This window comes from Eretmochelys imbricata, chromosome 3 (assembly GCF_965152235.1).
Source record: "Eretmochelys imbricata isolate rEreImb1 chromosome 3, rEreImb1.hap1, whole genome shotgun sequence".
NCBI lineage: Eukaryota > Metazoa > Chordata > Testudines > Cheloniidae > Eretmochelys > Eretmochelys imbricata.
In genome coordinates this window covers 200,224,406-200,251,960 of record NC_135574.1, presented here as the reverse complement: position 1 = coordinate 200,251,960, position 27,555 = coordinate 200,224,406, and the positions used below count along the sequence as shown (strand labels likewise).

The following is a 27,555-nucleotide window of genomic DNA, read 5'->3' as shown; positions in this document are numbered from 1 at the left end:
TACAATGGGGCCAGGATCTCACTTTCTATTTTTAGCTCCCTCTTCCACAGCTGTACTATTGTCTTGGGAAACTGGTTTGGCCTAAAAATCACTAGATTTAATTTTCTAAAAAATCGTGAAGAAAATAGTGAAATTGTCTATGAGTAGTGGATCATTTAAAAAATAAATAGCTTAATGTGATATTTTGGGGTCCTTCTGTTTGGGGGAAAAGAACAATTTTAGTTATGTCTGTCAACTTTCATGATGCTCAGCTCAACACTAAGGCTGCCCAACTCTACATTTAGGTTGTTGAGCAAGTCGGTAGCTGAAAAGTACAATTCTTTCATAATAAAACTGGTTGGCTTAGGTAGGCTTAGTTATGTAATTCTCCTGTTATTTCAGAATGTGTTTATTAATGAAATCTGCATTTATTCACACCTAAAACTATGATTTTGACAAACTCCTTAGATATGGCAAAGTTTTTTATCTAAAGCTTTGAAACAATGATTAAATGTATGGATACTGTTTGAATCTGATTTGCACATCTAGAAGTTTTCTTCTGATGCAGTGCAACCATGTCTGGTGTAACTTGGCTTAATTAGTTCTGCTCAGTGATTTGGGACTGGTATCAAAGACTCTTATGTTAGCAAAAACATAGTGAGTTAAAGCTAAAGCTGTGACCTCCTCTCTATTCATGTTGGACCAGAGTATAAACTGTACCAAAAGGCACTGTTTAACTTAATCTTTCTCTTTTATGCTGCAAATTAATTTGCTTTAATTTACTTCTGATATTAATATCATTCTCTGATTAACCATTATATTTTTGTAATAATGGGTTGGGAGAATTCAACAGAAATACATAGTAGAGCTCCATGGAATATTCACTACTTCACAAAGTGTCTCTCGAACAGAAATATTTAAATAGAAAACTATTCATCTTTTTACTTAATGTGGGGCTCTTCTTATAATTGTGAAAATCTGAGTACCATCAAGGACAACTAAAAGATACATAGAATTTATACATTCCTGTCTAGTCATGCCCTGATGTAACTGTGCAATTTCCCTTATTACATAGACTACACATGAAATGCTTTCCCTTTAATATTAGAGCTATGCACATTACAATAGGTGTCACTGTGCTGCTGGGTCCAATCGTTATCGGTGACTTCAGCTATTGGCTCAAAACACTGGCTGTCTGACTCCATCTGCAGGGCTGTAATACCTACTCTGTTCAGATCCATTCAACACACAAGTTCAGCCAGCTGAACAGCCTAGCAGTGCTACGGCACATCTTGCTAGCCTAATTCAAAAAGCCAGTGCGATAGCTAGATGCATACTCTCTTTGCACAGTGTAGCACTTTGAGGTGATTCAGTTTCAGGGAATTTGGAAAAGAGCTTGCAAGTAAATAAAACTGGGAGTCATGATGGAGATGTATTTAACAAGTCAAATCCTGGATCAAACTTAAAGCCAATTTCTTACTCAGTACACTGAAAAGGTCACCTTGTCTTGCTGGAAAAGAAGCAAAATCTCAGCTTTGCTGCTTTTTTATTTAACAGCTTGCCTCCCACTTAAATTTTCTTCATGTTCTTACCTAGTTAGGCTATCTAGCTATACAAACAAGGATACTCATGGTAGATGACAAGGGAAAGAACATGAAATGTCTCACCTTCTTCTTGATGCTTCCAGAGACAGTCAAGAACAGGTCCAAGAAAAGCTCTAAGAAAGGAAATAGCAGCAGCAGCAGCAGCAGCAGTAAGTTGCCTCCAGTTTGCTATGAAATCATTACCTTGAAGACCAAAAAGAAGAAGAAGATGGCTGCTGATATTTTTCCCAGAAAGAAACCAGCCAACCCTAATACAACTGCTGTCCAGCAATACCACCAACAAAACCTCAACAACAACAACACTATCCCTGCCCCCAATTGGCAAGGGCTTTATCCCACCATCCGAGAGAGGTAAGTTGAGGAGAATTTATTTTTGATGTTTAAATGAAGCATTGAATTATAGCAAAAGGGGTTTGCAATGTTAAATTTAGTTTCTCATTTATACACATTGAATAAAACATGCTACTCCTTTCCCCAAAGCAAGTATTTGGTCATGGAAAAATTTTCGTATCTCTTTCCGGACAGTGCAGCTGTTTTCCTGAAGTGGTACAAATGTTGTTGTAAGCTGCAGTACTTTAAACTGATAGATATTTGCATGCAGACTTACATGTTTGTTTGTTTTAGTAATACATGTTCTTGATTTTAATGTTCACTTTTTGAAAAGTTTTCACAAGTTTTTCTTGGATCTGTTTTCCCCTGGTATATTTGTGTGTGATCATGTGCAAAGTGATCGCAAATTGTGTGACATGTTTTTTTGTTTGTTCTCTTGTTCTTTAGCGGGTTTGTTACTGAAATGCTACTTTAAAATGTTAAGCAGTTTAATTTCATGGGTCTGGGGTGGGAATCAGATGCCAGATTACATAAATTAACACATTGCCTCTGTCTGTAGAAATGCAGTGATGTTCAACAATGACTTGATGGCAGATGTTCATTTTGTGGTTGGGCCACCAGGTGGGACCCAGCGGTTGCCAGGACACAAAGTAAGCAACAGCTGCATTATCAGTTCAGATGTGGGAATAGGAAGAGTAACTTCAACTGTAACATTGTAACTTACTGTGGGAGACTCCAATTCTTTGTGACAGTCATAAATTTTGAAATGCCTTTGTCCAGTGAAATACTTTACTTTTCTTTGTATTTCCAATTAAACATTGTGTTGTGATAAAAGAGGCTTTATGTAAAGTTGGGAAGACTGTTTTTTGTAACTTTTTATGGTTAGCATTGTGAAGATTTTCTAGAAGTAATAAAGTTCAGAAATTCACTTGTTTCTTTGAAGATAAAACATCTAATTGTACGAGGTAAATGGTAGGAAAACATGTCATTTTGTTAGTAAGTTTGTCTTCGTTCTCACATAATAGTATTGAATTTCTGTGCCCATGAAGCTAGTATCCTCGTAGTGGTAGTGGCTGTCTCTCGTTGTTTTTGTTGGCAATGCTTGCAGTTTATAGCATGAAATAAGATTTCCCTTTCTCAACAGTATGTCTTAGCTGTTGGGAGCTCTGTATTCCATGCAATGTTTTACGGAGAGCTTGCTGAGGACAAAGATGAAATTCGTATACCAGATGTTGAGCCTGCTGCTTTTCTCGCTATGCTGAAGTAAGCATCATTCTTCTGCTGGAAATGTATTTGTTTATGCTGTGTATGCACAGCAATAGTGTCACAGTTAAAATACTGGATAGCTGTCTAAACAGAGGCATAAAACTAGAAATGAAGTAAGTGTTCAAAAATATGCCTTCAGCTATATATTTGTTGTTTAAAACTTTTATTTTCACTGAACTTTTCTCCCACCCTCTATTTCTAGACGTGGAAACGTTAGGCTAATGCAGGCAGTTGTATAAATAATGACTGACAGGAGATCTGTGAGCACATTGTATATCGTAATGCCTATTGATTTGATTTGTCCCTACACTTGCTACACAAAGGAAGGGAGTTATTAAAAAGAATTGTCAGCTCTCAGCGTAAAATAGGTTTTTTGTTAAAGTATAGTGAAAAGTAAAAAATTGGAATTTCTGGGTTCATACACTGACATTGTGTTAGCTCTTTTGTACGCTTACTGTACAGAGTTCTTGTCTGTTCAAAACACCTCTGAGTTACTGAATGCAGCCCTGAAAAGTAAAACCTTTCTTTATTTTATTTATTATTGGGGCATTTGGAAAGTATTAAAAATAAAAGGGCTGTTTAAATGAACTTATTCCCTTCCCTCTATATCTGGTTTCTTTCTGTCAGCGTGAATCAGAACTTGGTTGCTTTTTCACTGAATGAAAGGGAACGGAATGAAATACTAATTGTTCCCCTGCTGAATTATCCTTGGACTGTGACTATAAACTTTGCATGATGTAATTTCCATTTGAAAATCAAACTCTATAATTTGGAGGTTTTTCCTCCAGTATTTAACACTGTCATTGGTTACTTCTGGACCCTGTTGTTTCTCATTTTAATTGAGATCAATATCCAGGCTCTTTTAATATGCTACTGGTTTTGTTGCATGCAATCGTGAAATTGCTAGTTACCAACGTTATAAATATACTTCATGGATTGCCTCGATTAGCTTGTGATTGCAAACAATTACTTTGAACACTATATCTACCATACCATTGAAATGTAACAAAGTTGCATGCAGCTGCAGACTTTTCAGTTTGTCAGCAGGAACACATCAGAAATATTTGGGCTGCATGTTGACAAAAGCTTCTCCATGAAGCTCAGAGGTCACTCAGCAATTTTAATATGGAATTGAGACAAAGTTATGATATAACACCACATGTGAATAGATACATTACAATCTTTATTTTCCACATTGCTATTTAAAACATGTTTTTCATACAGCTAATACTTTAACTTTACAGAGTGAGATGTAGTTAGACTTTCTCTCTGCAAGGGGCGAATATAAGGTACTTGAATTTTTCTTTTCTATTGGAACACCAACTCTTTCTACATAATTTTATTACTGCTACATTAACCCTGTTATTTAAAGATCAAATGGATTTTGAAATCTGCTTGAAGAGATTTGTACAGTGGGGCAAACTGTACAACAAAAAACGAGAACTTTAATACCGAAATCCAATGCCCGATGAATTCTCTTGACAATAGCAAATTAGGAAACTTTCTCTGAAAAGTGGGAGGACTCCACCATCAACTTCTTCAGAATCCAAGCTTTCATTAAAAAAAAAAAAATCTAGTTATTATGGTCGTGCAGATTACCTTCCAAATGAGAATTTGATGCGGCGCTGTCTCCCTGAATCTGCAGAAAGCTCTAGTATCTCTACTGATGTTCAAAACATTTCCAAGCAGCAGCCTGAGACTGAAGGCCCAAAACACTTAGGCTACAGGGAGAAGAGTAGAAGAGAATTTGCACCTGTCCCTGCAAAGCAGGAATGAGAGGAGCATTTAGTTGAGCCCTCTTCTCACCAGGTCCCCTTTTCAACAATCAGGAGGAGTACAGTGTAATCTTTTGTAAGAAAAGAAAGAGTTAGAAATACTCATCTTTTTCTAAGATGAACTCTTATTATGTGATACACACAAATACAGATTAGTTGTTAATAGTGTTTAGTTGGTTAATTTTGTAGTGGACACATGGAAGACAAACACCAGTAAACCTATTGTTAGATGCAGAATCTTCAGTAGTGTCTATTATTGGCATGTAGTAATTATGCCCCCAGCAAAATCGATTAGCTGTTCACTGTAGTTTTACAAATGCAAAACAATTAGATGTTGTTAAATGCATATCCTGGTTGGCACACTCAGTTAGTGTCTTTAACACTGAAGACCAGGATTCAAATAATAAATTAAAATTAGACTCACGGTCTCATTCTAATCTCAGCCTGTGCACATCACACAATTTATACAGCTGTAACGTACTTTGCTGAGGAATAGGCTAGGACTGGAATATCTGCAGTTGCAGATCAGGATAGAGATGCGTTGACAGGATGAGAAATGTGGAATGCTACAGACAGCCTATCTGTGCTATGGCTGCTTTAAACCAGTGATATTAGTTCTCCACTTCCATGAATATTAAACTCGCAGTTTTTGTACTGTTTAAATTTAAAACAGATGCTGCCCTACTTTTTTGTATTAACAAGCAGAGAAGGAGAATAGAAAGGAGAAGAAGTTGGAAATTGAGGAGGAGAATTACAAAATGGAACAAATTTGGAGAGACTATGGTAGAAAAAACAAGAAAATATATAGACCCTTAGGGACCCAAACCTGAAATTTATGTTTGCATGAATAATTCTTACTCCTGCAAGTAGTCTCATTGAAGTCAAGAACTAAAGGTCGCAAGATTCAGTCCTATATTAATATTTTTCTTCATTACTTCCTACATTTCATTGCATCACCTTGGTGTTTATATACTCTAAATAGAATTTTTCAAGTGTGACTTAGAGTTTTTAGAGGCACATTACTGTGAAAAATATATCTAATTTTTATTTGACCCCAATTTCTCTAGAACTCATAATTGAGTTCATAATTCTCTGCCCCATTACATGTTGTACATTACTAGTTTTCCATCATTAACTGGAAATCTGCCCAGGCAGGTTGAGTCTGCCATATCCTGATTCATGAAAAACAAACAACAAAACAAGATGTATACATATTTACAGTAAAAACAAAAACAGCCATAATGAGATCAGGGTTGATACTAATCCAGTAAATGTCATTTTATCATTTATTCTCCTAGGCCTTGTATATCCTGGGAAAATGCATCTTTTTAGAAAACCAGTTAACTAACACATTTTCATTAGCATGAAATGCAATTTCATCTTTAGTGTGGACAAGGACTTTCATCAGCCACAACCAACAAGCATATTTTTAAACGTAACTCCCTTGTTCACTATAAAGGCAAACTTATGTTTAACATTGTTTCTAACAGAATGCATTTACCCTGAATAGATCGGACCCCATGTGTGAGAGATTAAAAACAAAGTGCCTAATTCATTACTTCCCCAATAGTAGTGGACCTCAGGAATTTTATCATGTAACAGTTTTTAGCTGAATCTCTTCTGTTTTGACATGGCAGTGGGTCTTAACAAGTTTTCTTCCCTAGGAAAGTGTGAGAATACATTTTTTCTGGGGAAGCTAGCATGTTGTAGCATCAATAAACACATGAAATCCTTCCCTTTACCATTTGAGGTTAGTTAGTCTTAAGAGGTTTCATCAATTGATTGCAACTCTTAGAGGCTATGGCATGATGTTGCATGGTATTTGATGTATTTCGACAGTGTTACACTTCTGAGAGCCTAGATATTCAACCAGTTTGTCTTGGCACCCATGTCTGATGTGAAGTGTGTGTTACTGCTGAAAACTTCACTTTTCTTTTCCTTTGCACATGTGTCTGAATAAAGTCACCATATAGTTCACCACAAAAGGAAGTTCCATGTATGCCCACTTGAAGTTCTTAGACAGTATTAACTGTTGTTATAGCCATATAAACCAACCCTTCTTCAAGAACCTTGATTGACATGAACCCTTTTTGGGAGTGAAAAAATCTCATTAATCAAGTCATTTATTTGGAATTTGTTCACCCAAGTTTGCTAGGATATGGATACATTAGAGTCACTACCATATTGCAATTGCTGATTGACTGTTTAGAGTGCACTATCTACCTCATTATTGAAAGCAGCTGTTATTGAACTTGGAAGAAAATGGGACTGAAGGGGTAGCATTTCATAGTTTTATCAGTTTTTTTGTGACCCAAATGAAAGGCCCAATTCATCGTTAGCATAAGCCCACTGACTTTGATGAGCTTAACCCATGGATGACTTTGGCCTGTAGTTTCTTTATCGTGTAATTTGAAGCAGGATTTGATTTTTCCAGAAGGTATTTCTTAGTTTTAAGTCTGCACTGCACCATTCAAGTGCCCTGTGCTTCGAGTTTTCATGTGTTATTGACAGTCAATGTCTTTTTGCTAAAGAGCAGTGTTACATGTGCATATTTTATTTCAGATACATCTATTGTGATGAAATTGACTTAGCTGCTGATACCGTGCTGGCCACTCTTTATGCTGCCAAGAAGTACATCGTTCCTCATCTTGCCCGAGCGTGTGTCAACTTCCTAGAGACGAGCCTAAGTGCAAAGAATGCCTGTGTGCTGCTATCCCAGAGCTGCTTATTTGAGGAACCTGACCTGACCCAGCGCTGCTGGGAAGTGATTGATGCCCAAGCAGAGCTGGCTTTGAAATCTGAGGGGTTCTGCGATATTGATTTTCAGACGCTTGAAAGCATCCTCCGAAGGGAGACGCTGAATGCCAAAGAAATTGTTGTTTTCGAAGCTGCACTTAACTGGGCTGAAGTTGAGTGTCAACGGCAAGATTTACCTGTTAGCATAGAAAATAAACGCAAGGTTCTAGGGAAAGCTCTCTACCTGATTCGCATCCCTACAATGGCACTCGACGACTTTGCAAATGGTGCTGCTCAGTCCGGGGTGCTGACGCTCAATGAAACCAATGATATCTTCCTTTGGTATACAGCTGCCAAAAAGCCAGAATTAGAGTTTGTGAGCAATGCCAGAAAAGGCCTTGTCCCCCAGCGTTGCCACCGATTCCAGTCTTGCGCCTACCGCAGCAACCAGTGGCGTTACAGGGGTCGATGTGACAGCATCCAGTTTGCTGTTGATAAGAGAGTTTTCATTGCCGGCTTTGGGCTGTATGGTTCTAGTTGTGGATCAGCAGAATACAGTGCAAAGATCGAACTTAAGCGCCAAGGTGTTATCCTAGGCCAGAACTTGAGCAAGTATTTCTCAGATGGATCGAGCAACACTTTCCCAGTGTGGTTTGAGTATCCAGTGCAGATTGAGCCCGATACCTTTTATACAGCTAGTGTGATACTGGATGGCAATGAACTAAGCTATTTTGGACAAGAAGGAATGACTGAAGTTCAGTGTGGGAAGGTAACTGTTCAATTCCAGTGCTCTTCAGACAGTACTAATGGCACGGGAGTGCAGGGAGGGCAGATTCCAGAACTCATATTTTACGCCTGAGCAAAAATGTTTCCAGAGGAAGAGTTTGACCCGAAGTACACATCTGGTTCAGACCCACTGCTTGTTAGCTTGTTATCTGCAGCTGTGATCAGTACAGAGAATATGTAATTAAAAGCTGTGGATAGTTACTGCTTGCTGGACTTGTAGCCTTGTTGGTGATGAAATTTAAATGTAATATTCAACTTTAACTGGAATCTCTTAAGAGCAAGGAAGTTCCTAAAGCTTTGTTTGAGTCAGATATACCTACGTCCATGATTCCCAGCCTGTCTTGTTGGTGTGCGCTTACTTGCAATGGATCAGCAGATGGATGCTCTCCCTCATATCTCCTACGGACTGTGCCCCCCAATACACTGGATGCTGCCTCTTTTGGTCCATTTTCTCTTTCCGTCTCATGTCTTTTTCTCTCTGCTTCTCATTATTTTTTGCTCCCCAACTCTCCAGAAGGCTACATGCTGCTCAGTCAGGGAAGGGGCTCCACAAGGCTGGGCTGCTTTAATTGTTACAGCTGAGTCAAGTGTTATGAGGCAGATAAGAGAAGAGAAGCTTGTGTGTGAACATGAAGCCCCATAGAGGCAAGCCAGTCCTGTATGTGGCCAGCTGTATTGGGGATGGCTGAAAGAGAAGAGAGTGAGGGTTGGCAGGCAACATTCAAGGAGCTACACACTGCTTTATACAGTTGCAGGATCATACTTGCAGCCAGGATGAACTGGGCTTATGCAGCTTTTCCCATCAGCACCCTCTTGAGCTCCTTTGACTCGTTCCCTTAAGACTGGGACATACTTGTGTACACACAAACTGTGTAGGTGGCTTTGAAGCATTTGCCCATTTAACCAAATGTTGCAATACTTATACTGAGATGCTTTTAAAATTGCTCTCATTTGGCCCACTACTAAATAGCTGGGTGATGATATCCAGCATGAGACAAAGGATAGGTTAATTTACATTTCTTTATCCAATATAGTCCTACAGCATTTGGAGGGGGGCGGGGGTTTCCCCTGTAAAAATGAAAATAAATATCACTGCAGAGTAACGTACTAGTCCTGATTTACATTTTCTTTCTCTGTAATGTGAGCTTTATTATATTATTGCCACACACTCTGACTCAGCAGATAATTAAATAGATGATAACAAGGAAATTCCCAAGAGTGGATTATGTCTGGTGGTGAGCACCAAATGTAATACAGTGAGGGGAAACTTATGTCTAATCTGTTGCAATTAGTTTTAATTTAAATGTGGAATGGAGGATTGTGTGGTCCAAAAGCTTTTTTTTTTTTTTTTTTTTTTCTGAATTACTTTTCAAACTTTCTGTAGCCCTGTCTATTTTTAGCAGGAAGGGACTACAGACTCATTGCTGTTTAAGAGGGAAGGAAATCGGTGTAACTAAAGATCCAAGTACCATTTAAACTTTATAAAATCCACTCTTTGGAAAAGAAAATCCTTAGTCACTAGATTATGAACATTTGCTTACAAAGAGGACACTATCGAGGTAATTTGTCTCACCTTTATAATATCTCTGAAGTGGTTATACTTGCTTTCCATATTTTAAGCTAAAATAGAGGACCAAATGAGTCTTTGGCCAGGCTAAAGACTAATGTCTGTGCTACACTAAATGTAATCATCAGTTTTACAACGGAACCGCTTTTCCCGTATGGTTACTTATCAGTTAATATTATTGTTCCACCTACTCCTTGACTGTTGGAATCTTGGCCTCTGGCCATCTCAAAGTGCTGGTATGTTTCTGCAGTGGCCAAAACATGATCTGGAGTAATGATAACTGGATTGGAGTAGGCATCAAAAACTCGAAGGCCAAAGCCAGTCTCTTCCCTGTCCCATGGATGATGAAAAGAAGAGTGAGGGGAAGACTATTCTGCAAGTACCATGTTCTTTATTCACTGTAATGGTTACAATTTTACATATATGAGCAAATACGTTCTTTCTGAAGTATTAAATACCCTCAGAATATATAGAAAATGCTTTTTATAACAGATGTACCTAAACCAGACTGTTAGCGAGATTTGGACAGTATGCTCCCTGGAAAACTGAAGGGTTTTTTTTTTAAAGCTCCAGTTAATTATATTTAGATCTCTCTGCAACCAAAAATATACGTGCAGTATAATTTTATGGATTGGGGAAATATTTATTGAAGAGACAACGAAGGAATGTAAGATTGTCATGGGATAATAGTCATCTACTTTTAGACATTATCTGAACAGTAGTTGAATTTATTTAAAATAAACTTTGAAGCAAAGACTGGCCATGTTACTGTATATGAAATGGTTGACACGAACATAATGGCCCTGTCTGAATGATGCTTACGGGGTAGAGTGACAGTTACTTGCTGTAACATTGTTAAATAGCTGCATTCTGAGTCGTTTAGAACAGACTTACGTGCCTCACAGTGGGACAAAAAGTATATTCTACTAGTATGGACAAGCCAGTCTCTGATTGGCTCTAGTTTTTTGGTGCTTTTAATTTATCTACAAATAAAGGCTTAGCATCTATTAAACTGACTGGCTGGAACAGATAGTTATGGGATCAAATTAATGTACAGCTGTGATATGTAGAAAATTAGCTTTTTTTTTTTTTTTTTTTTTTTTTTTACTTGTTATCCCTTGAGTATTTTTGACAAAGTGGAATGAAAGCTCTGCTTCTTGCTTAATTCCTCTTAATCTGTTCTAGGTATAAATTAAAGTTGTTGCCTACGGTCAAACTATTTAAGCTTGGATCAGTAAATATAGACACCTAAGTAAGTGGCTTGATTTTGAGAGGTGCTTGACACCAGCAAGCCTATTGCAGTAAATAGAATCTGCTGTTGCCAAATACTTTTGTACGTCAGGCCACTTAATTAGGTGCCTAAATATGGATCTAGGTCTGGTCAACTAACTTGAGGTATCCAAGTTTGAAAATATTGATCTATATTTTGGAAGCACCCAATGTATCAAGCTGCAACATAAATACAACTTCAGCAAAAAGAACATTATGTGAATGGAATTTTATGGCAGTCTTTACTACTTGTATATTGATTTTGCTAGTAAGGGGAACTAAGATAGGGCATTGTCATGTAATATGCTTTAAGCAGATATGAAATAGTATTTAATGTTCTAATTTCTACATACTTATTGCACTGAACTGTTTTTTTTTAATTGTTGTAATAAAGTCAGCTAATTTCAGGTCACAGCAGCCTGTTATGCTTGACCTTAGGCTTACAGCATTATTTATGAAGGACAGATATATAAATATGAAGTACCTCATGTTGAATGTTATTGTACTGTATCTTTAATGTAACAGTGCAGATCTTGTTAGACACATGAATGTGTATAATCACATTAAACACATAAATAAAACTGGTTCTTATATAGTTGTTTCCTGTGGTACTTTTGAAGCATCCATGGAATAAATAGTGAAATCCTTACTTTGGCTATTCTTTTTAGTGTTTTCCATTGTTCCACATAATTGTGCGAGAGTATTTGTTAAGCTTAGGTATTCTGGGATCTTTTGAACCCAAAAGAAGTAAAAGTCTGAGGCAAAACCAAGGAAGAACAATGAATATGTTAATCAGTTACATTGTTAAGAGTGACGATTAAGCTAATGAGATGGAGTGAATGAATTAATTTATATGCTTTATGAAATTTCTTGTCTACTAGCATTTTAATATTTTCTATTACTATTACCAAGCGGGGCGGGGGGGGGCTGGTGTGTCATTCTGTTTATTCTAAAAGATAGCAGGTACTGAAAGTGACCATCGCTGTCAGTCCTTAAGATTCTGGAACAGGATACACTGATAGAATTCAGAAAGATTTATGATGCAGGCTTAGTGGAAAGAGGTTGTTCCCTGTTGGAAATTTGAGTCTTCTCATTCAACCATTTCTTTCCCAACAGAGTTGAATATCAGTTCATTATATTTCTTCACAGAAAATCATCAAAGAAGATGAATCTACCCTTCTATGATCCTTTCTGCGAATTTTGGATCTAATAACAAACCAGCTAAAGAGAGGGTTAGGAAAGACTCAAGAAAGGGACATTTAAAGAGAACTGGAGAAGTCCACCCTCATGAAAAAGAGAGAATTCTTAACTTGATCCTAAAATGCAAACTAAAATACATTTTAAACATTCCATCTAGTATCACTTGTGATGGGTTTTCTAAAATCGTTTACTACTGTTAATCCACATACATATGATGTGCACATTGAGATGCAAAACCACAAAAAAAACCCTAAATTATTTCAAATTTATTCCTCTGCTGGTGTTCCCATTGCATCCCATTAGCTGTGTTGTAAGCTCTTCCAGTAGGGTCTGTCTATGCCTTGTTCTATGCTAACTGCATCAGTACTTAGAGACACATACCATACGGTATCTATGTTATCAACTACAAAAAGTATAAATTAGTGTCAGTCCAGTTTTAACTGGACTAACTGACTGCATCAGAAAACCAGCACCTTCAGCCTCTCTGTTGAGACTCGGCATTGAATGAGTGTGAAGAATAAGCTATCCTTTCGCCCAGAGAGGTATTCTCTCCTTGCATTGTTTCTGCCTCAGATGGACCTCCTTTTCCCAAGACTTCCCCTTATAAATACATAATGTGAAATCCCAGCCAATGGGAGTTTTGCCTCTTCTTCAGTGAGGCCAGGATTTTACCCACAACGTTCAGTTAACATCAATAACATCAGTACCATTGCTGAGGGAATAGAAAATTTTAAAATCCACATTGTAAACTGATTATCTAGAAGTCCATCAAAACTTCATAGATTCTAAAGCCAAAAGGTACCACTGTGATCATCTAGTTTGACTCTCTGTATAACACAGGTGATAGGATAGAAATCCCATAATAAATCTTAAAATAACCCTCCAGGGCATATGGCAAACAATAACATGAAATAATTTATCCTAAACCACAGTGATATTCGCATATGTTTTTATGTACATTTTTACAAGCAGTACTTAGAATTCATAGCACACAAGGTTTAGCCTGGGTATAGTAATTTTCCCATTAGAAGATGTTTGAATTGCAAAGCTTCATGCGCTCAAAAGACCTGTTCAAAGTGAAGGAAAAACATAGAAAGGCTTTAGCTACTTTGCTCCAAGGTTCAGTCCTTTTAAAAGAATCTCTTAAAGTCCGTTTAGTTTGTCAACAGCGTCAGGAATGCGTTTATATTTATCCTTTAACAACAATATTTTAACATTCACTTTTTAATTGGTTGTTAGAGACAGCAATAGTGTAGTTGGCCATCAGGGGATCCTATGTTTTGCTGCGGTGGTGTTTTCTAGATCTAACTTTAAAGCTTTCTAGCTACTTCAGCTGCCGCTCTGGGAGAGCCAGTGGTTCAAGAAGAGCACGGGCTGGCTTTTAGACTAAACAAGCTAGAACTTGGAAGAGGGGGATGAGTTCAGCAGCAATGCCACAAGGAAATGCTGTGGACAAGGTATTTTGTCCCCCTTAGGGTGGACACTCCTTATTGTGTTGTCTTATCCACCACCTGGTGCAGGGGAAGCAGGGGCTTCCTGGATCCTCCTCCCCCACCCCAGTCCCATTGTCCATTGTTTACCCTCTTTGCCCCCTCCCCCAGTTGGCAGCACTTGGGGAACTCTGAGGCAAATGCACAGCAAAGGATTGGCTTCTCCCCTGGCAAGAGAGGAGAATCTGGAAAGATGGCCGGTCTCTCAGGCAGTACCAGGGGATTTAGCCCTATGGGCTTAGTCTATCAGAGTCTCTGGCCCTTTGTGGAATTTGTGGGGTTCTCCTTCTGTCCCTCCTCCTGGGGGGTACTGTTTTGCCACCATTCAGGGCAGTTTTGGGAGCCTGTGGCTGTCTCCTCCTTGTCTGGATTGCCTCTATTACAAGCAGTTTTTGAGTGGGGCAGCCTTCTTCGTTTTCTCTGCATCTTCCTGGGGTAAGTTTCTTCTTTTACGCTCCTCCCACCCCAGGCTGACCAAGCGTTGCCGATGCACCTCGTTAGGGGTGAACAGGCCAGAAAAGCTCCTTAGTCTCCTCCATACCAGTGTGAGGGCGTGGCCCTTCACACCATCCCATGGTTAATTTCAGCAGCAGGCTGAAAGTCACATATATGGTACAGCAGTAGTACAGGGGGAGTGTTAAGGGACTTAAGCAGCAGAAAGAGAGGTTCTAAATGAAGGTAGTGGTGAAAACCTAGTGAGATAGGCCTCATGTTCCCAGATCGTCACCTCAGGCAGAGAAGACTGGTATGGCGGATTCCCATGAACAGTCCAGTGGAAGAGAAAGGACTCTCACAGCTCTGTTAACGTTTCACTACTGTAAAAACAAAGAAAATAAGCTTCGCTTCAGTACATGTCTTTTCTGGGGCTTCCGTCAGGATTTTTTCCTGGCTAGAGTGCTTATCTCCTACAGAGCTCATTCGCATTTATTTTACTATGCAAATGAGACATAGGACTAATTTCCTCAGGCTCCAGCCAACCACATAAGATGTCTGCTATCTAAGTGAATTTTATGGGATTACTCATCACCTCACTTCCACAGAGCCGGGCCTGTCCTTGGATGCAGAGTTCTTGCCATTTGTTTGAAAGATGCAACAGTCCTCAATAAAATAATTTAGCTTTGTACACTTAGGCACAAGGCCAAATCCTCAGCTCATGTAAAAAAAAGAAAAAAAATCAGCATAGCTCCATTGGGACCAGTTTCCATCAGCTGAGGAACTGATCCACAATTGATTCTCTCTTACAATACTGTCCAGGACAAAAGTTTTATAGGGTGTGAGGGCCCTGATCCTACAAAGACTTATGCATGCCTTACCATTAAGCCCATGAATAAACTCAATGGGTTCAACAGGGTGACACATGTTTAAAGTTGTCTCTTCAGGATCAGGGCCTTCCTCTCTAGCACCTTGATTTTAGGACTTTACAATGCAGTAAACTGAATTTACAAGGTTTTTTTTCAAATGTGGGGGGAAAATATCCACTCCCAGCCTAAAGCCAAATGTCATCTCACAGGAATTTAAACTCTAGTAAATTAAAAGAATGTTTGTTTTTTGTTTTTTGGTTTTTTTTAAAAGGGAACTATAATTAAGGGGTTCAGATTAGTTTTTGTTCATCTCGGTGTTGAATGATATTCTTCAGGGGTTCAATTCTCACATTACAAAGATGCAAGGTTGCAGGATTGGGACCCTTGGCATGCAAGGTTGAGCCAATGTGTGCTTTTTTTTATTTATTTATGTTTCCTCCTCCCCTCTTCCTGAAACAACCTGGTGCACTCTCTTTATCAGGGGACAGTGCCAGCAGCATTACTTGTATCCAACAACATTAGTGCTTTGGGTAAAGTGCTGGAGAGAAAGGAAGGTCAGAGAGCTGGAAGGAGGAGGAAACTGAGAAATAAGAAAAAATGTATCCCACCAGTTACGGCAGCTCTTGTCAGTTACAGACAATAAACAATAGACAAAACAGTGGCTTCAGAGGAGCCATTCAGGCGTTTCAGGAGCCAATAACCTGACGTAAGGTAAAGACTACAAAGGCATGACCATTGATCATTTTTGGCCCTGTTTCTCATGCTTGATGGGACACAGAGACCTTCGTGGAGATTGGTTTTGCCTCTTAAAATAAACAGCATATTCTCTCCCTCTCTCTCTCCTAGCTGCTCCTTCCCAAAATGTGGCAAATGAGCTCTTTGAAACCATGTGGGGTGGATTTACTGAGCAGGTCTCTTTGCCAGAATTGTTGCCCAGTAGATTCAGCCTGCTGGGAAATAATTTTAAAGACGCTGTAACCTGAATTTGTCAGGCTGCTGCTGGCAGAACAACTGCAACTCCAAGCACCCACCCTCCCTGTCCAGACACAACCACTGTGGCCCTCAGTGAACAAGGTCCCCAGAAGAGGATGGCAGGGTGGAGTCATGTAGCAGCAACTGAGGGAGGAACCTTTCCCTTCCTCCGTCTCAGACGTTCTATGGTAGGACACCACCCTCCTTTCACTCAGGGATGGATTTTGTTTTAATTTAAAAAGAAACCCCTCTGCAGAGCCAAGTGCAACCTGGCCACCCCATAGGGTGGTACTGCAGTCTCTGAGTCTCTCTCCTGGAGACTGGTATCTGATGAGGACATTGAGAAGGCCCAAGAATTGGAAGGGTGAAGCTCATTGAAATAATGGTCCTTCCCCTGCCTGGGAGGGCTCTACACCTCACTCTTCAGGAACAGCTTTGGTTCCTCTTTTGAGGGTGCTGGTTGGCTGGTTTGTTGCCTTCCACACCAGGCCAGTCTTTCCTCCCCTAGTCAATAGGAACAGCATCCTGGACTTGAAGGCCTCAGTGACATGATGCAGGAGCAGACCCTGAGTAGGCAATTTCAGCAGCCACAGTCTCATGCACCCTGCTGGCTCCTGTTTCCCGTCTCTGTCAGCCAAGAAATAATACACTTTGCTCTTCCTGGCACAGATGTTACATTAACACACATAGCATCTGCAGTTCTCAGCCTGGCCTAGCAGTGGGCATCAGCGTCCAACATCTAGGGAGATGCTGGCCTTTGCATTTGCTCTGTGGTCATGCTAAGCACTGATGCCATCAGCTCCAGTGTATTATGACAAGGCACATCCTGAAAAACGTGGCTTTAGAAAGCTGATTGGGGTGTGCTTAATAATCAGGTGAGAGATTATTACACTGGATTATTTAACCCTTTCTAGTTCTTTGCATGTCTGAAGCTACAGAATGAATTGGTGCTATCATTGGGTGAATATTGATTTCCATTAATGTGGTGTGTGAAGAAAATCCTGAATGCCAGCATCCCTGAGATTAATAGCAAATACCTACCACCTTCCACCAAGAGAAAAGCTAGCTCAGACATTCATGATCCAAAGTTTTTGCTTTGTTGGTAAAAGAAAGTGGGGTGGATATTAAGGGATCCCTGTTTTAACAACAGTGTGTCTGCAACATCCTTCTCCAGTAACTCAATCTGATTTAAAAAAAAAAAAATCCTGAAAATTGGATTAGTTGAAATGAATTTTGGAATGAAATGCTGACATGAGCACGAGTTGATCTGGGAAACAGTCCTGTAGTAATAATACCTAGAGAACTAAAATAAAAAAAATATACAGCAGGGAACAACCATGCATGGGAGATGGGGGAATGGCATAGCAGAAATGAGGAATTCATAAGTCTATTCCATCTCTACTTTCTGTGACCCAGTACAGAGAGTTAAGTGTATCACTTATGGGAGATACATGCAGAAAAAGCAACATCATATGTCTAGGACCAAATAAGGGCACATAAAAATAAATTTTAAAAATGGATTTGGACAGTTGAGGGTGGGGGGAATCTAATAAACCAGGTCCGTGCTGTGTGTCTTGCTGCATCGAGTGAGTGAACACATGAAACATGCTTTCCCCGTGCTTCTGCTATGGCACCCTAGTGAGAAAAACAAATTACCCCAGAAGACCAGAACAAGAGGTCTTTCAAAGGTCATTATCAGAAATGGTTTCTTGTCAATACAGCACTTGATTGGAGGAAAGTCACAAAATTGCAACGCTTTGATTGCTGAGGGGAAGCTTTTAACTGCTTCCTGCTGTTCTGTCATTTTGCACTAACCCCAAATGGCCCAGTTAAATTGATGTAATGTTTCCAGTTCCCTGCCTACAAATCACTCTTCTCTAGTTAATATTGGAAACATTTGCACATGGTAGGAATCAAAGTGGCTAAACAGGAAATCTGAAAGACAATAGAGAACTCAAGGCTTTTACTCAGGGTATGTCTACACTACCCACCGGATTGGCGGGCAGTGATTGATCCAGCAGGGATCGATTTATCGTGTCTGGCCCAGACACGATAAATCTACCCCAGAGCGCTCTCCCGTCGACTCCTGTACTCCACTGCCGCGAGAGGCGCAGGCAGAGTCGACGGGGGGGAGCGGCGGCAGTCGACTCGCCGCAGAGAAGACACCGTGTGAAGTCGATCTAAGTACGTTGACTTCAGCTACGTTATTCACACAGCTGAAGTTGTGTAACTCAGATCAATTCGCACCCCCACCCCAGTGTAGACCAGGGCTCAGTGATCAAGGCACTATTTGTTTTCTGACACTTCACAATAAGCAATCACCAAGCCACCTTCTCTGAGTACAATGCAGAGATCCTAATATACATGAACAGCCTCTTTGACTCATGCTGAACGGTTTGATCCTAGCATACATACAGTCTGATTTCTGTCTGATAGCTGGTGTCTCATGATTGTCTTAAAGAAAATGAAGGGCTGGCGCTTCAACAATGCATCCACCCATGAGTGCTGATCCACCCGCGGCGCTGTGTAGAGAATGATAAATATTACCATTGAGGGTACCATCACCGTTCGAATCAGAACACGAGCACCAAGTGCTCAGGATGGTACCAAGGCGAAGGCGTTTTTGATCCCAACCAGTGAGACCCTGTTGCCTCTTTGTGTTTGTTCTTTGTATCTGTGCAAGATTACGCCAAGAATATACCTGTCTCATCCTGACGGATACAACCCTGCAAGGTTACTCGGGCCAAAGTTCTGTTTCCTTGCATGGGAAGCGCTCGGCGAGCTCTGTGCTCAAGCAGCCCTTTCCCTCTGCTTCCTCTCAGGATAATGCTCACAACTTCTTCTCAAGGCTTTCTTCCTCAGCACACACAACCAAATATCCTAGCCCCTAGGTTGGTTACCAGGGAAACCCATCAGTCCACACAGCTTAACTTTGACCTGTCTAGTCTCTGTGTGGTAGCCTCCTTTGTTTACAGCTGACTTGACTACGTAAAGGAGTTGGATTGCTCTTTCCGTTGAGCCTGAAAGAGACTGATGAAAAAAAATCCTGACATTTGAGAGTTCTATCCTGAAATCATGAGTGAGGCTTAATTTTACTTAGAAATTGCTGTCAGCTCCAGGTGGCCAGGTTTCCCCTGCCAGCCTGGGAAGTGGGAGAGGGGACCCCATTGCAGCCCCCCCCCGCCCCAGACTTGGGGAGGGTGAAGAACCCTAGGGGGAGCAGAGGTGTTGGTAGATTGGGGTCTGCAGGGGGACTGACGTGAGGAGGCTGGGTGCTGTCGGGGTGGGAGGACTGTATTGATGGTGGGTTCTGAGCAGATTGGGTGAGTGCTGGGAAGGTGAACCGAGGGGGACCTGAATTGAGGGGGGTTGGGTGGGGACGGAACTGATGGGGGACAGGATTAATTGCTGGGCAAGAGATGTGCAAATATGGGAGTGAACTCCTGCAGCACGGGCCAAAATCACCTTATCCAGGACACGCGGGAGAGTGGGCAACACTAATTGTCACATGCCCACACCCTGTGGATGGGTAGGGGGAGGTCAAAAATCAAGAGACTGACCGAAAAACACAAGATCATCTTTTTAAAAAAAAATCTCTTGATTTTTCATCTCTTGAAGTTGGCAGTACTGCAGATGTCACTAAACCTTGGAAATTAGCCCTACTGAAAATCAGGAAGAAGGTGGATTTAGGTGGAAATCCTTTCTAAAATCTTTGTAATCCTTAATCACCTACATTCAGCTGTTTTTTTATAAGAATGAATGGCCTGCCCAAAAGTAAATACAAAATGAAAAATATCCCCATAGCAAATATATTACTGGTTTTTTAAATAATGTGAAAATATTTTAAAGAAATCTCCTAAGATTTATGTTTAAAGAGGAATTAATGCAAATATCACAGTTTTATCCTTCAATTGCTCCCTTCAGAAAAGTCACTGGGGAAGCAATTTGTTTCTTTTTACTAAGACAGGAAGCTTTGAAGTTGGTGAGTTGTCTTTCTCTGCAAGTATCCTATTTAATCTTGGGGAAAAGGTGTCAAATCTAAGCTTGCACGAGTTGTTAACTATTTGTGAACCTTTGCATTATTTACAGCTCTGGTAATGAAAGATCTCCAGAGAGCCACCAACCATGGTGGAAAGAACATTCACGTATGAAATGTACTTTTCAGCTGTTTGTGATGCACACGTGGTACTAAAGGGAGAACATTGTGCAGTACGATCCCATGAGAACATTTCTTCCCAATCTACCTAGTGATCAGTTTATACCCTGAAATAAGGAGAGTTCCATGTACACTGAAAAGTGGGAGCCACAGACTTTTTTGCAGAATCCACCTTTGCAACAGAAGTGATCTCCAGCATCCATTAAAAAAAAAAATTACAGACCAGATCCTCAACTGATATAAGTCCGTGTAGTTTCACTGAGCAGGGCCATGCCAGCTTCCACCATCTCAGTTTCTGACCCTAAGTTTCTAAGCCCAAAGGGTTGCAAATTTGACTTACTGATTTATGCCTGTGGAACATAGGGCCTTCCCCATTGCCTTCCATCTTTGGCTGTCTTTTGCTCCAGTCTTACCTTCTTCCTGTGTCATTTTGATGCTTTCAGTTCTGCTTCTATTATGTGTTTCTAAGTTGTCCCTGGCGTCTTGACCTGGGGATTCCAGTTCAATGCATATCTTGTATATTGTTCAGTTCTTTCCTCCATGTGTGTGTTACGCTGTCTGGAGTGGCTCAAGACTGAGTGCTGAGCTCAGGGCAGACACCAGCCCGCCCCCCAAACTAGTGGTATTTTCGATTATTAGAATTCACTAAACCACTGACAAATGTGAACTCTTGGATCACTGTAACAGTCTTACCATGTAGTCACAAATAGTCCCCTTAGATTCTCTAGTCTATCTTGTCACCCAGGCAAGCTGCAGTTTCGTGTAAGTGACCATTTATTACTTACACCAAAAATCAAAAAATATGCAGGTTGCTTCAAGTCCCGAGACCAGTCACTTACCCCAGATCAATTGGTACCCTATATATTACACCAAAGACAAAGCCTATAATTAGTCCTGTAATAAACTATCTAAGGTTTATTAACTAGGAAAAAGAAATAAGAGAGTTATTTACAGGTCAAAGCATGCAAACATATACACACAAATGAGTTGCAATCTAAATCCTAAGTGACAGAATTGTAGTGATCTGTCAATTCAAAAAAAAAAAAAAAGGAGTACTTGTGGCACCTTAGAGACTAACCAATTTATCTGAGCATAAGCTTTCATGAGCTACAGCTCACTTCATCGGATGCATACTGTGGAAAATACAGAAGACTTTTTTATACACACAAAGCATGAAAAACTGGGTGTTTACCACTACAAAAGGTTTTCTCTCCCCCCACCCCACTCTCCTGCTGGTAATAGCTTATGTAAAGTGATCACTCTCCTTACAATGTGTATGATAATCAAGTTGGGCCATTTCCAGCACAAATCCAGGTTTTCTTCCCCCCTCCCCCCCGCACACAAACCCACTCTCCTGTTGGTAATAGCTTATCTAAAGTGATCACTCTCCTTACAATGTGTATGATAATCAAGGTGGGCCATTTCCAGCACAAATCCAGGGTTTAACAAGAACGTCGGGGGGGGGGGAGGAAAAAACAAGGGGAAATAGGTCTACATTGTCTACAGCCAAGCTCTGCGATACAACCGCATTTGCTCCAACCCCTCAGACAGAGACAAACACCTACAAGATCTCTATCAAGCATTCTTACAACTACAATACCCACCTGCGGAAGTGAAGAAACAGATTGATAGAGCCAGAAGAGTTCCCAGAAGTCACCTACTACAGGACAGGCCTAACAAAGAAAATAACAGAACGCCACTAGCCATCACCTTCAGCCCCCAACTAAAACCCCTCCAACACATTATTAAGGATCTACAACCTATCCTGAAGGATGACCCAACACTCTCACAAATCTTGGGACACAGGCTAGTCCATGCCTACAGACAGCCCCCCAACCTGACGCAAATACTCACCAGCAACCACATACCACACAACAGAACCACTAACCCAGGAACCTATCCTTGCAACAAAGCCCGTTGCCAACTGTGCCCACATATCTATTCAGGGGACACCATCACAGGGCCTAATCACATCAGCCACACTATCAGAGGCTCGTTCACCTGCACATCCACCAATGTGATATATGCCATCATGTGCCAGCAATGCCCCTCTGCCACGTACACTGGTCAAACTGGACAGTCTCTACGTAAAACAATAAATGGACACAAATCAGATGTCAAGAATTATAATATTCATAAACCAGTCGGAGAATACTTCAATCTCTCTGGTCACGCGATTACAGACATGAAAGTTGCGATATTACAACAAAAAAATTTCAAAACCAGACTCCAGCGAGAGACTGTTGAATTGGAATTCATTTGCAAATTGGATACAATTAACTTAGGCGTGAATAGAGACTGGGAGTGGCTAAGTCATTATGCAAGGTAACCTATTTCCCCTTGTTTTTTCCTACCCCCCCAACCCCTCAGACGTTCTTGTTAAACCCTGGATTTGTGCTGGAAATGGCCCACCTTGATTATCATACACATTGTAAGGAGAGTGATCACTTTAGATACCAACAGGAGAGTGGGTTTGTGTGTATGGGGGGAGGGGGGAAGAAAACCTGGATTTGTGCTGGAAATGGCCCAACTTGATTATCATACACATTGTAAGGAGAGTGATCACTTTAGATAAGCTATTACCAGCAGGAGAGTGGGGTGGGAGGAGAGAAAACCTTTTGTAGTGGTAAACACCCATTTTTTCATGGTTTGTGAGTATAAAAAGATCTTCTATACTTTCCACAGTATGCATCCGATGAAGTGAGCTGTAGCTCATGAAAGCTTATGCTCAAATAAATTGGTTAGTCTCTAAGGTGCCACAAGTACTCCTTTTCTTTTTGCGAATACAGACTAACACGGCTGTTACTCTGAAACCTGTCAATTCAAAACGTCTTTCAGGGAGGATCCTGGGGTAGCCTCTGGAGATCTCTGGCTTCACTCTGTCCCTGTGAGAGTTCAAACAGCAAAGAGATGACAAATTTTCTTGTGACCCTGTTTGGCCTTCCAGTCTATGAGACAAGCTTCCTTGCATGTAGCATTTCCAAGGTGTGATAGGGCCATTCACCAATCCTTTGTATTGTGATATTTCTTCATGGCCTGTTTAATCTTGATAGGTGTCCTGAATCATCCTCCCTGCTCCAGCCATTCATGTGCCTGGGTTCACAAGTTCAGAGCAGACATTTTTAAAGCTATAAAGGAAAACTTACATATTTCCTTATAGCATGGGATACAGTCATTGCAACTGAAATTCATGCATGTAGCAGCTCACAAGCATTCCACAGAATCTAAACACTAAATACATTCTTATAAGACTCATACTATTTTGAACAAGACTAACATACAGGTGAACTGGTTTGATTTCCAGCTATGAGTTTGTCCGTTCTTAGCTAACACCTATGGCTTTGGCCAGAGCTGACATTTGGTTTTCACTCAAAAGGAAACCTTTCAAATGTGACCAGAGTGCAAAGCCGCGCAGTGTGGTTAGTCTGGGTCTGGAGCTACCTTGGAACGATAGTCCTAAAGGAAGTGCAAATTACCTTCGGTTATTTCAACTGGGTGTTCACTCTGAAATCTAATGAAGTAAATTTCACTGTCAACATTTCACTGCTGATCATTTTAACATCCAGCTAGTGAGCTTCATTCACTGACCCTAGCTGTCTCCCCATACCTTTTCTGCAGGTTTCACAAACCGTGTTTCCTATCCAGCTACAGAAATGCTAGCTTCCCCCTGACAACTTCTCTATAAGACAGCTGTGCATTTTCAATACAATATTCTGCAGCAGGTTGAAAATTAAAATTTTGGAGTAATGTAAAATAAAATGAATGTAATAGTCAACTTGCAGAAGGGTTGCTCTAGTGAATGATTCATTTTCTTATTTAATTTGATATTTTCCCATCTGTAAAATGGGGATAATACTTTCCTACCTCACACGGGTGTTCTGAGGTTAAAGATACTGTGGGAACAGGGACCACAGAAGAACATGAGGCCCACAGAAAGTCTGTGGTGTACCTCAGTTTCTGAGTCCCAGGCTAGTACCCTAAGCACTGGAGCATCCTTCCTCTGAAGGCAATCACGTTTTGTATTTTATCTGCAGCTGCTGGAGGATCAACAGTCTGCTGCACTGGGATGACACACAATGCAGAAATCAATCCTCAGAATAAGGTCAAGCTGTCTGCAGCGCACAGGTGGCTTTGCTTATAATACATCTCCCAATAGGACCGGTCCTGCTACAGGAAGGAAGAGCGTGGAGTTCCTGTTTCAGAAGATCTCACTCTAGTTCTGGTGCAGAATAACAAACGCTTGGCCTCTGCAAATGCACCATAAAGTCAGTTTCTATAATGGCTTGGAATTTACATCCTGGTTCATGAAACACAGGCGTTGGTGATTATTTTAATGACTAGCATGTGGCATAGATAGTACACGGGGCCAAATTCCTTCCACTGATAGTCCTCACAAATTCTAGGGAACTCTGTGAGTTCAGTGGATATCTGAGGGCAGAATTTAGTTGTCTGTGGATATGTGATATACTGAGAATAAGTAGGTTTCAGAGTAGCAGCCGTGTTAATCTGTATTCGCAAAAAGAAAAGGAGTACTTGTGGCACCTTAGAGACTAACCAATTTATTTGAGCATAAGCTTTCGTGAGCTACAGAATCCGATGAAGTTGGCTGTTGCTCATGATAGCTTATGCTCAAATAAATTGGTTAGTCTCTAAGGTGCCACAAGTCCTCCTTTTCTTTTTGAGAATAAGTATTATCTCCTTTAGGAATAAGACCGTGAAAATAGATCAGGAATTGAGCCTATTTAACTAGCTGGAAGAGAGAACCATACCAAGCAGGAGCTGGCTGCAAAATGGCCAATTTATGGTCGCAGTTGTTTGCCTCTGCCAAATTTAAAGGGCCAGCTCACAGAAAAGCAAGCTGGGAAAAAGCTCCTACAAAAGGGCAACACTGCTGTAGGGAGAGTTAATAGAATAAAGATTGACACATAAGGGAGGGGCTGTCAGTGTGGGTTATTACTGTATATCACTCTCTACAGAATGTATAGAGATTGTAACTCAATAGAAGAAGAGTCTGATGAGCAGAGAGTACAAATACTGATATTAGTATAAAGAAACAGATATATATAAAAAAGAGGAAAACTATAGAAATTCTGATATTTGTGCAATTCTCTACTATTAAAATCAGGAAGCAAAAGTGAATAACATTTACCAAAAATCTGTAAAACAACTTGCAAGGAAAACAGCACTTTGCTGATACCAGTATTATTTTGCCTCTTTCTAAAGCCACTGCTGCTGTCTAAGATTCATGGTCTGTCTAAGCAGCCACCATAACACAGCACAATCAGTTTAAAATGTGACTTTTGCTCCTTCTACAATATGCAGCTTTCAGTATTGCTGCAAACAGAACTGCTGAGTTCCTGACCATTTAGCAGGCAAACGTGAATTTCTTCAGCAGTTTCTAAAATTGATTTGCTAGAGGCAGGGGAATTTAAAGATTACACTTTTTGTGTGCACAGCATGAAAAAAATAAGGACAAACTCCTATTTGATCTAATTTCAATGAAGCAAGTCACATGCAAACAGCATCAGAGTTTAAGCTAATTATATTACAGGTAAGTCACACACACAAATACAGAGAATAATATAGGCCTCAATAGAAACTATAGGACACCAGGAGGGCTTGAGGACTGAAAAAGCATTTATACAGGTTTAGATCAAGGGTTCAGATCCAACCAAGGTCATTAATGATCAAGAGCTGACACTGTCTCATGTTTGGCAATTTATCTAGTGTGAATTTGGTGGTTTCAGAGCAGTTCCCACTAGTTTAAAGCACAATAAAAATCTGCCATCCTAATGCTATTACTTGACTGGTAGTCCTAAAACAAACACAAGGAAGCAGTACAGTCAACCAGTGGTACCCATACCAGGGGATGTTGTGAAGGCCAAAAGTAGAACTGGGTTCAAAAGATAATTAGATAGTTAACAGAGGATAGGTTCATCAATACTATTAGCCAAGATGATCAGGGACACAACCCCATGCTCTGTGTCCCCTAAATCCCTGACTGCCAGAAACTAGGACTGGATGACAGGGGATAGATCACTCAATAAATGCCCTATTCTTTTCATTCCCTCTGAAGCATGGGGCACTGGCCACTGTCAGAAGACAGGATACTGGGCGTGATGGACCATTGATCTGATCCAACATGGCCATTCTTAAGGATGAAATGAGCATAGAGACTAGACCCCCTCTCAGGCCTAGAAGAGGCCCCTCCAAAACAGAGCTGAGGTCCAAATGTGGGAGTCAGGTGGATGAACTGAGCAGAATAGTACTGTATGAATAGATATAGAGAGAGGACCTTGTGTTATCCAGAGCAGTTCAAGCCAGTACCTTTTACAAGCAAGGAATTCACTCAAGGTTTAAAACTAAATAAATTATAACATCTTAATGAATTCTAAAGATGACACAGCAAACGAAAAAGAAAAGGAGAAACACGATTAGTAGGGCAAGAAGGACATGATGGACCATGTGGAATAACCAGGGTGTGAGCAGTCATGCCTAATGATTAGAGTGTGGTACCAAGCCAGGGGTCAGAACCGGGGACTGTGTCAGGGGCAAGGCTTAGGAGCAGGGACCTGGAGTGAGGCAGGAAAGCAGGACCTGGGAGCAGGTGGGGGTCTGGCATAAGGAGGACAGGAGCTGGCGGGGAGGCAGGGCTCATGAGTCAGGGAAGCAGAAGGAGCCCATGGTAGCAGCCAGCCAGGGATTCCACTAGTAGTTCAGACAACTTCCTGTGCTTCTTCCTGGTTTAAATAGAGCCCAATGGGGTTGCTGGATGCTGCCCCCAATCAGGAGCTTTGGGGTCGGGGCCCTTTGTGAGGTGGAGCTTCACTGGTTCTCTTCTCCTGTTGCTCAGATGAGCTGCAGGTGGCATGTGTGACCTGCACGCTGCCTGGGGACCAATGGGGTCAGGTTTGAGGCCCATGGGCCCTCATACCCCATTGGCTGTTAGCCATTCACAGCAAGAGGGCAGGCTCCAAATCCTGTTAGATGGTAAGACACAAAGGGACATGGCAGAAACGTGAGCTGGAAGTGGTGAAACGTTGTTTCACGTTTCTCAGGATCAGGATGAATTTTTATTTAAGGTTAATAAAACGCTCCGTTTAAAAAAGACACAGCTCCTCCCC

General features: G+C 40.8%; 1 protein-coding gene across 1 annotated transcript; it reads left to right on the top strand.

The window, feature by feature from the left end:
- The first annotated feature begins 1,601 nt into the window (after positions 1-1,601).
- On the top strand, positions 1,602-11,888 carry BTBD3 (BTB domain containing 3). Its single transcript, XM_077814079.1, has 4 exons — positions 1,602-1,934; positions 2,473-2,563; positions 3,058-3,176; positions 7,517-11,888. Exons 1-4 carry the CDS (start codon positions 1,609-1,611, stop codon positions 8,547-8,549), a joined length of 1,569 nt encoding a protein of 522 aa, XP_077670205.1. The 5' UTR covers positions 1,602-1,608; the 3' UTR covers positions 8,550-11,888.
- The last annotated feature ends 15,667 nt before the right edge of the window (positions 11,889-27,555 follow it).

Coding starts and splice junctions, on each gene's coding strand:
- BTBD3 (XM_077814079.1), top strand. CDS start 1,609: ATGGTAGATGACAAGGGAAAGAACATGAAATGTCTCACCTTCTTCTTG. Junction 2,564..3,057: donor AGCGGTTGCCAGGACACAAA/GTAAGCAACAGC, acceptor CTTTCTCAACAG/TATGTCTTAGCTGTTGGGAG. Junction 3,177..7,516: donor GCTTTTCTCGCTATGCTGAA/GTAAGCATCATT, acceptor ATTTTATTTCAG/ATACATCTATTGTGATGAAA.